Consider the following 9,915-nt stretch of genomic DNA (forward strand, 5'->3'; position numbering starts at 1 on the left):
AAAAGCACCCTGTGGTAAACCTAATACACAGAAAAGCCTCTCATGGTTTCAAAATATACAACACGACATCTCGTACTTTAAACTAAATTATAAAAGTGACGGAATCCGTTAAACTTAACGGAAATTGACGAAATGACCAAAATGCTCTGATATAATTAAGCAAAAGACAGCTCAAAAAATCATTTGTTTTATTCTCTAAATAGAGAGAATTGAGGGTTAAGAGGTAGAATAGGTATATTTGTTAAAAATTGGGTATAAAAATTTTTTTTTAAGTTCCATTAAGTTTAACAGATTCCGTCACCTTTACAATTTAATTCAAAATACGGGGTATCGTATTGTATATTTTGAAACCACGGGGGGCTTTTTTGTGTATTAGGTTTGTCACAGGGGACTTTTTTATATTTTACCCTTTACACATTGATATGGAAAAGGGTTTTTAATGTAAAAATGCAATAGTGGTAAAGAGACTATAACAATGATCAAAACACTATTGTTTATTATTGCCATTTGCCAAGAGTTTTTGTTACATTATATGTAACCTACAAGGAGTTAAAAGAATGGTCAAGGAAAAAAATTGGTAATTAATGATCGTCAAAAAATTTGTTGGGATTGATGCAATTGGCTAGTGCAATGTTAATTTATTAAAAGTTTGGCTATTTAAAGCGTTTTGGACTAATTGACAATGAAGCATGCCCTATTTGATAAAATGTTTCACCTATAACTAAGAAGTCACGGGTTCTAGTCACCCAGGCGAACCACTATTGATCCTTTTTAAAAAAAGAAAAAACAAGAAAAAAAATTTGGGCTGAATTAGACAAACTAGGGTTTTATGTTGTTTAGAAAAACCTCAAGGGAGGAAAATGTAATTTGGCAAAACTTGGGAAGTCAACATTATCAACTCAATTTACAAAAGGGATAATTTTAGAAACCTCCCCTAAATTTTCCCATAATATGACTTAGCATCTCTTAAGTTTTCAAAATTCACCTACCTCCCTTGAATTGACATTTTTTGTAACATTTTAGCCCCTTTGAAGGAAATGCAAGAACGATAAATTTTTTGTTTCAATACTACCCTTACAACAACAATTAAACGTAAAATAAGGTTAAAAAGTAAAAAGTTGAAAATATGAGCAGTTATAAATGCAACAAGTATTACCTAATATAACGAATGATGTTTTAACAATTAAAAAAAAAGAACATTCCTAGTTTTATTTGGTCATTAAATTATTTTTGATTCATTTTTTTAATTCTGACTTATTTATAATTTTTTTTATAAGTAGGATTAATGTTACAAACCATACGTATGAAGAGATTATTTTAATTGTTAATACAACTTAAATTACATCATATATTAAAAGATATTTCCTAAAAAAATTTCTTGACTTCCTTGTAACTGTCTTATAAAATTTTTCAAAGTGTTAATTACTTGCCAAAATTATTCCAAGTAGTTGACTTTGATTATATATAATCTATCCACGTCCTTTGCTATGCCATTATCACCTTAATACAGAGAAATTTGGACCAATATTGAATAGCAGTTTGTTTATTTTTTTATCTACATTTTTTGGTTTTAAAATCCTCTTTTTGTTTTGGCTTTTTTGTTAAATAGTTATTAAGAGTGCAAGGAAATTTTGTCAATTTGTGACCTTTGACAGGAATATTTGGTCTTGTCAAGTTGATAGGGGAGGTAAGTGAAATTTTAAAAACCTCAAAAGAACTAAGTGATATTATCAAAACCCTTAGGGAAGGTTTTCAAAATTATCCCTTTACAGGTACAACTTTCAAATAAATCCACACCCCAAATACATATACAACCTTAAAACCCTCAACATTTGATGATTTCCTTTTAACTTTTTACAAGTACAAATTTATGGTTCACGGAATACAAATAATTTTCCTTGCCTCTTATTTTGTAAATTATTTATTCATTCTATTATCTTTCAAATGTTTTTCGTGTGTGCATGCCCTTATTTATAAATGGATTTAGAGATTTTTGGTCCTATGTTATATGAATTTTTTAATTTTCTCTCTATGACAATTAGATTTTATCAAAATATGAACATTCCTCGTAAAACTATCTTTTTTTTTTTTGGGTAAACTTCCTTGTAAAACTATCTAATATCTTGATATTTATGTATAATCTCATCGAAGTTTGGTTATTATAAGATCAAATGTAACGGTACTATTATTATTGATCACTAGGTAATGTAATCTTTTTTTATATATAGCATTAAGGATGAGATTTTTGTGGTTATTTCATGAAAGAAAATTCTTCGTCGCTGTGACCATTTTGCAGAAGATGCTTTATGCTATGGCAAGTATTTTATATAACATAAAATGTGTTTATAAAAGAAAGGGAAAAATGCCAAATTAGTCCCTCACATTTTGGAAAAATCTTTTTTAGTCTCTCACGTTCAAAATCAGGTAAAATAATTTCTCAGATATAAAAATTTTACGCTTTGGTCCCACAACTCGTTTTTGCTCAGTCTTCTGGCTAAAAGACACATGTCTATCTCAAATGTCCATAGTTTCAAAGCCAAAATAAGAACAAAATTGATTTCCCTTCACCCAAAAACAAAGACTAACCCTTTTCCTTAATTTTCATCTACCAAACTCACATAAGACCTATTGGTCATGCAATTTGGGACCCTCATTTTGGTCAACCAATCGTGGAAGCCTTTACTGCTCTTAACTCGGTGAATATTGCCTACTCTGGTGTTTATAAATGGTGGTATATAATTGGTTTTACTCACCAATGAATATCTTTATACTGGAGCTTTTTTTTTATTATTTTTTATCACATTTTTAATAAATAAGTTGATTGCACTTACAATCGAATGAAATTTGAGTGTTCCACTTTGCGTTGGTTATTACAGGCAACTGAGGTAGGCGTGTGTTTTTTTATCAGAAAACTAAGTAATAATGAGCAAAATCTTTTATCAAAATTACTGAGGGTTGGACATGGTCTGAGAGGGTGTAAATTTAGATACTACCTATGATATATAACGTCAAGGGCCATTTGATAAATGTTTTGCTATTTGTGAGGTTCTACTGTGATTTACTCAAATTACAAGGTAGGTTTCGTAATTTGATCAAACTACAAATTAACCCAAACAATTTTTGCACCGATAACATTTGCAGGTCCCCTCAAGCCCACATGATTCTACGATTATGAAATTAAGATGAGTGTTTAGTAAGATATGACTGTCACGTCTGAACTAATCAAAACTGGATGATTCTTTCTGCCTCGAAGCTTCATGTTTGTTCATACGTGCCCAAAGAATCAAATTGAAGGAATTCCAAGTATATCAAGTAGCTCAAATCTTCTTGATATTATATTTGTAGTTTATCCAGCACAAATTCCCAAATCCAAAAGTAAAGAATACGTGTAAAATGGTAATTGATTTGACCCAATTTTTTTAATCCTCGGAGAATCAAGTATATATCCAAGCTCCCCAATCTTCCGTCTATAAATCACCGAAAGGTCCAATTAAGCAGTTACCGAATCCACTTTAGAATGAAGTTTCCATATCCAAGTTTCAACCGTCCATAACCAAAGTACAGAATCTTTTGAACATTTTCTTCAGAGTCTTGTCTTAAATTCATGGCAGACTCATCCGGGAACAACCATCCTCCCCCACAGCCTACGCCAGCTCCCACGGCGGCTCCGACAGCTACTCCGCCAACTGATGAGGATCAGGCCAAGTGGGGCACTCGTATGATGGGTCAACCAGCAGCTCCAACAACTCATCCAGACAATCAGAGGGCAGCCTCATGGGTCAATCAGCACCACCCGTATGTTGTTCACTCACCTGTGGACAAGCCTAGCGAGAACCCTGGTGAATCTGTGATTCATATGTTCAATTCTTGGAGCCATAGAGCTGAAACTGTAGCAAAGAACATCTGGCACAATTGTGAGTTGATCGTCCATCATAGCATTTCTTTCTTTCTTTTTGTTCTCTTGCTTTTGTTTGTGCTTGATAAATTACTATTGATATCTTGAATTGGCTTTCTTGATTGGTATTGAGAAAATGGATGATGGGATTTTGTTCCCAGAATTGAAATTATGGAGTTCTGTTTGGGTTGTATTTAGAAGAATTAAGGAAAAAAAAATACTTGGGCAGTTCTTGGGATATGATGTATCATGGATGTGCAATGAAAAGTTGATTTAGAAAAATAGAAAAGGGGTTAGAGGAGGTGTTTATTGATGTTCTATTACAGTTATTTTTTTACTGGAATAAGTGATGAGTTTACGATACAATTTTCTGTTTCTTAAGTTGATATGTTTACCTTAGACATTTCATGCTGGCAGTTTTGACTCTTGAATTGCATGACTGATCATACTGAGAATAAATATAATGGTTTTATATTCCAAAACTAGAATTGAGGAGTGATGTTGATACATGAATAAGATGATTCATTTTGCTGCAGAGTTTTCTGCTTTTTTGTTGTTTGTGTTATGCCATTTGTGTAAAATACAGGGAACATGTGAGATTGTTATATTTGGATTGGTTGTGTTGCCATGATTGAATTATGTAGAAAGGAAAAGAGGGGCTAACTTTGTGTAATTGCAGTGAAAACTGGACCATCGGTTTCAGGAACTGCATGGGGAAAACTTAATTTGACAGCAAAGGCGTTGACTGAAGGGGGATTTGAGTCTCATTACAAGCAGATATTTGCTACAGATCCAAATGAGAGGTTGAAGAAGACCTTTGCTTGTTACCTTTCAACCTCAACAGGTCCTGTTGCTGGAACTCTTTATTTGTCAACAGTTCGAGTGGCCTTCTGCAGTGATCGTCCCTTGTCCTTTAGAGCTCCTTCTGGGCAAGAAACTTGGAGCTATTACAAGGTATAAGAACAAACTCCTGTCTGTAGAAATTGCTTTCGGGTCACAAAAGATTCAGGAGTCTACTCTTTTGTTTTTTCTTTATTGGTGGGAGTTTGCTCTGTTTTTTGGTCAATTGGTACGATTTCATTAGTTTGAATACGAGCCAGGTTCAGACTCTATCAAAACCTTTACTGCTTACCCGCAAAATTTTCACTTGTTCTGAATGTTGCTAAGGCAATGTTTGGATTTTGCGTCTGTGTAGTTTGTCTCATGTTTGGCTGGACCTTGAATTTACAAAGTGAGGTTTATTATTGTTCGATTGGTAGAATTAAAAAGAGCCTGTTTTCAACTGTAGAGATGATGATTAACACTATCTTCAAGCTTTTTTTTCTTGATTTTGGTACTGATTTCAGTCAAGTTAGGTATTTTCTGTTTGACCTTATTAGACTCGTTGAGTTTGTGAGACTCCTCATTACATGACTAATTTCTAGTGGTATCAAGTCCAAATGTCATTAATACCGTCCTACAGAATGCAGTAGCTAATGATAGTGATGCAAAGAAGATCAAAAAATAGATATGCGGATGATTTTTCTATGGTTCTTCTGATGATAATGAAATCTACTTACTGTAGTTGCTAAATCTTGTTAAAAGTTGGCGGTTCTCTAACATACAGATCCATTTGACAGGTTATGATACCTTTGGCAAACATTGCGAATGTGAATCCTGTTGTTATGAAACAAAATCCACCAGAAAAATATATTCAGATTGTGACGGTTGATCGACACGAGTTTTGGTTCATGGGATTTGTCAATTTTGAGAAAGCATCGCATCATCTCTTAGACAGCGTTTCTGATGTCGGAGCTCGTCAAAATGCTTCAATACCCATCACAAGCTAGCTAGTGTGTTGTACATTACTTTTGATGCGGCCTTAGCTTATATGCGTGCTTTTTTTTTTTTTTGGTTTGTTTGCTTTTATTCCTTTCGTTTCGTTTGTTTGATACTATGAGGAGTGTGTCATTGTGTCCTAGTTACAGAGCAGTTTATATAAAGTTGAATGAGTTTTGTTTGGTTAGACTTTGCTAGTTCTATTTTAGGGTGCAATGGGGGCAAATGAGACATGCAAAAAATTCGGATCGGACTGATCAGTTCAACTGATTGAACCACGAATCAGTCTGGTTGAAAGTTAAAGCTAGAATGGACTAAAAACCATTGAGAACTAGTAAATCCATTAAAGCTGGTAAAATCTGGATGAACCGATTAAATTCAATTTTGAGTACTCTTCCTCATTTGACCCAAAAGTGTTTTTAAAATCAAACCAATTCGACCGGTTAAGCCATGAATTGGTCTGGTTGGAAGCTAAAGTTGGAATGGACTAAAAACCATTGAGAACTAGCAAATCCATTAAAACCGGTAAATTGTGGATTAATGGGTTGAATCCAATTTTGAGTATTCTTCCTCACTTGACCCACCGAACTTATTGACATTCATTCATATTAAAAGCAACAAACTAGCAAACTTTAGAAAAAAAAAAAAGAAAAAAGACAGCTGTCACCCATGTTCCTCTTCTCCAAAGTTCCAAACTATCTTCTTTTGTGAGTTTGTCAAAAACTCTCTAATCTCCACTTCTTTCTCTTCCTTTTAGTCTATTATCTTTTTCGATCCAAAGCTGAAACTCCATAACTTACCTACATAAGAAGTCAGATGGATCCAAGAGTTTAGTTTTCATGTGTAAAGGTCTGTGCAAGTTTTTTTTTTTCTATTTATTTGTCAGTTTCTTCCTTTCTTTTGTGGTTCAAAGTTTTTTTTTTCTTTTTTTTTTTGTCTTTTTGTATTTTTGGGAATGGTTGCACCATTTTAACAATGATTCAAAAAAATTTCTTCTTTTGGAGTTACATTTAGTCTCTTTTATTGTTCTGTTCAGTTGAGAAAGTGATAATTGGGTAATCATGTTTGATTGTTTTAGTTTGACAAATTTGGGCAGAAATTTTTTCTAGTTTTTCTACATTTTATGTGTTGTTTTAGGAATTCTAGTGACATTTTTTTCTCTATTTGACGTATTCATAATTTTTGAATTTCTCTAAAATTCCTTGGAAAATTTCAAATCTTTTGGTGTTTTTGAATTTTTTTACTGTTCAAATTTCTAATGTGTTTAAATTTTGTTTGGATTTTTTGCTAACTCATTCCTTATTTTTCAAATCCCTCGCATTTTCTAGTAGTAAATGATGGGTTAACTTGTTAATAGGTCATGAACAGTCAAGACGCTCTATGGAATGGGTTCAACTTTTTTAAATTGGATCAGACTCAATTGACAAGTGAACTCAATGCATGGCAAATTTACTCGAAGGTAATTTGGGCTGGCCCAACACAAGCTATGGTGGGCATATATATATATATATATATATATATATATATATATATATATATATATGAATATTAAAACAATAAAAAATATAAAAAATTAGTGATCCAATCAGTTGAATTGGTTGAACCAATAACATTGGACCGATCACTCAATCGGGTCAATCCTCAATCCGACTTTTAAAACATTGCATGCAATACATGAAAATCTTCTTCCTTTCTTTTTGGACAATTAATTAACTTTTCCAATACCAATTTACATATTCCACCGTAGCATCAGTGTAAGGATGCAGAGTCTATGATATGGCCAATAGCCACATAGGATTTCCAGAAATTAACCATCCTTTTATTAGCAATAACCTAAATGTGCCCTCAAATTTGTAGATCCTCCACTGTGGTTGTAATACTGGTGAATTCACTGCTGGCACTGTCATACACTTCGCTGCCATCACTATTCTCCAAAGCACTCACTTTCAAAGTGAATTTGTAAGTGTAACATGCTTTCAGTGGAAATCTTTGGTTACAATTTATGTTGCCTCCTCTCTTGTTTTGGTACCCCGGATAGTTCTCTTTTCTAAATTCAACTTTGTCTTTCAGTTGTAAACCTGCACATTCTGCTAGCTTCTCAACTTCCCATCTATTGTAGGGATAATCATCCCTAACGTTTACATGAATTTCACCTTCTTCTAGCAGCATTTCTTTGGCTGTTTTGAAGTAAGCTGCTATCAGATCTTGGTGCATCCTGTAATTTTGTCAACCCATCCGAAAGGAGCCAAAAAGAAAGTGGAGAAAAGAAAATAGCAAAGATTACTAATTAAGTAAACAAATTACATGCAGATCAAACTCAAAGGGCGAAAAATGGTTGGTTAAGTACAATGAACTAGAGTCCTTTTATAGCCATTTCACAATTTTAAATTGGCGACAAAGGAATTTTTGTTATCCTTAATCACTTTGTTCATTGGAGAAGATAATATATTGAGTCTGTATAGTAACTTGCCACAATGAAATATTTCAGTCCTTAGGGTTTTTTTCTGTTTCCTTTGTTTCTTCATTCACAACACTTGAACATTGGTACATAAATTCAGAAATTAGACAACTAATATGACATTAACAATATATAGTCCATCTGAGAAACAATAAAACATTATTATTTTCTTAAGCTGGAGCTAGCTTGAATATCTCGAAGGGATACTTATACCAATAATGAATAATCTCGAATAGCAATATAGGGTTTGGTTTACAACAACACTAGTACTTCAATACAATAACTACAAAATTTTACAATTTTTCAAGCAAGTCAATGTACAACTGCAGAAGGCATCTGTGTGCTTTATCAATAGAAATCTTCACTTACCGAATAAGGATGGAGTCTGTTTCACGTAACCATCGATAATGCCCTGCGTGGGGAAAGTTAAATAGTATGACATCAAATTTCATGTGCTTCAGGTATGGATGCTCGTTCATGTTGCGGACATCAACTTGATACAAAACAAGGCCTCTCAATCTTTTCAATTCCTGAAGATGTGCTGTGCTTGTCCAATGTCTCTCCCACAACATCGCTTTTAAAATAAAACAAATTTGTATAAGAAATGCATATATAAAAAATGTGAAACGAATTTCACTTATAAACCAGAAATGCATGGATGCCATTAGTCAAGATGAATTCACACAATGGACAAGTTTTTGTCCTATACATGGTGCCACAAAATCAAACCCGCTAAACAGTTTAATTGGATTTAGATCAAAATAAGATACATGAGGATCATGTTGATCTTAAAACCTAACTGAAAACAAATAAAAATTCAGATTACGAGTTGGAAGAGATAGAGAGAGAGAGAGAGAGAGACCAACGAAAGGTGTATATGCATATGTTCTTGGGAAATAGTTTCTCTTTACCTCATTTATCATACATAAAAAACAAAGAAATGGAAACAGAGAACTACTAATAAAATACCTTCAGTATGAAGACATGTTGCCACCATGTTTGCAGCACTGCCAAAGGCTTTGGCTAAACAAGCAGAAAATGAAAAATCTCCTTCACCTACTAGCAATATCATATGGGAACTACTGTAGTGCTGAATCCATCTTTCTTTTGTCTCGTTATTTTTCATCTCTAAATCTCTCAAGTTGAAAGATCAGCCTCTGAATTTTAGGAAATTGGCTTTATTTCTTGTAGGTAAATTCCTTGTTTTGTGTGAAAGTAATTTTAGTTATTTGAAGTAATAGGTAAGGAATATTTCCTATTTGTATGAGTTTAGGAATTAGAAATTATTTCTTATTCTGTATAAGTTAGGAATTAGTAGTTATTTCTGACTATTAATTGGGGTGTTGGTCAAGTAAAGTTACTTGCAAATAGGTGGGGGTTAGCATACAAGAGAGTCATGTAATCTTTACATGAAGTGTGAGAGGTTGTTGGGAGGTGAAAGAAATTATTCAAGAGTTGGGTTTCAATTCAAGTTGTACTCTTATATAGAATTTATTCCCTCATAATAAAGAAACCACATTAAATCTTGTGTGTTGTTTATTTTCATGCTTGTGATTTATTGTCATTAAATTATTATGTACTTGACGTCTCAATAATAGTTTATTTCGTGTTTAGATCCTAAAAAATTGGTATCAGAGCCAAGTTCATGGTTAGATCCTAGTTTATTATTGAGATCAAGTGGGTTGGTGGTTACGACCAATACAACAATTAATAGGTAACATCCTTGTTTCAAAGGTTTGGTAAG

The 9,915-nt window shown here is 33.2% G+C and overlaps 2 protein-coding genes across 2 annotated transcripts; one reads left to right on the plus strand and one right to left on the minus strand.

Moving 5' to 3' along the window:
- Positions 1-3,341: 3,341 nt before the first annotated feature.
- On the plus strand, positions 3,342-5,900 carry LOC113743305 (GEM-like protein 5). Its single transcript, XM_027271289.2, has 3 exons — positions 3,342-3,914; positions 4,575-4,849; positions 5,515-5,900. Exons 1-3 carry the CDS (start codon positions 3,605-3,607, stop codon positions 5,722-5,724), a joined length of 795 nt encoding a protein of 264 aa, XP_027127090.1. The 5' UTR covers positions 3,342-3,604; the 3' UTR covers positions 5,725-5,900.
- Positions 5,901-7,379: 1,479 nt separating this feature from the next.
- LOC113687831 (uncharacterized protein At4g26485-like) lies at positions 7,380-9,584 on the minus strand. Its single transcript, XM_027205353.2, has 3 exons — positions 9,141-9,584; positions 8,541-8,745; positions 7,380-7,928 (listed from the first exon to the last, which is right to left on the minus strand). The coding sequence occupies exons 1-3, from the start codon at positions 9,295-9,297 to the stop codon at positions 7,559-7,561; spliced, it is 732 nt and encodes a 243-aa protein (XP_027061154.1). The 5' UTR covers positions 9,298-9,584; the 3' UTR covers positions 7,380-7,558.
- Between the last annotated feature and the right edge of the window lie 331 nt (positions 9,585-9,915).

The sequence above is a fragment of the Coffea arabica genome, chromosome 5e (assembly GCF_036785885.1).
Source record: "Coffea arabica cultivar ET-39 chromosome 5e, Coffea Arabica ET-39 HiFi, whole genome shotgun sequence".
Taxonomy (NCBI): domain Eukaryota; kingdom Viridiplantae; phylum Streptophyta; class Magnoliopsida; order Gentianales; family Rubiaceae; genus Coffea; species Coffea arabica.

Excerpts from the sequence above, each read along its gene's own strand:
- LOC113743305 (XM_027271289.2), top strand. The coding sequence starts at position 3,605 with ATGGCAGACTCATCCGGGAACAACCATCCTCCCCCACAGCCTACGCCA. Across the intron at positions 3,915-4,574 it reads AAAGAACATCTGGCACAATT|TGAAAACTGGACCATCGGTT; the intron begins GTGAGTTGATCG and ends GTGTAATTGCAG. Across the intron at positions 4,850-5,514 it reads AAACTTGGAGCTATTACAAG|GTTATGATACCTTTGGCAAA; the intron begins GTATAAGAACAA and ends TCCATTTGACAG.
- LOC113687831 (XM_027205353.2), bottom strand. The coding sequence starts at position 9,297 with ATGAAAAATAACGAGACAAAAGAAAGATGGATTCAGCACTACAGTAGT. Across the intron at positions 8,746-9,140 it reads AACATGTCTTCATACTGAAG|CGATGTTGTGGGAGAGACAT; the intron begins GTATTTTATTAG and ends TTATTTTAAAAG. Across the intron at positions 7,929-8,540 it reads ACAGACTCCATCCTTATTCG|GATGCACCAAGATCTGATAG; the intron begins GTAAGTGAAGAT and ends ACAAAATTACAG.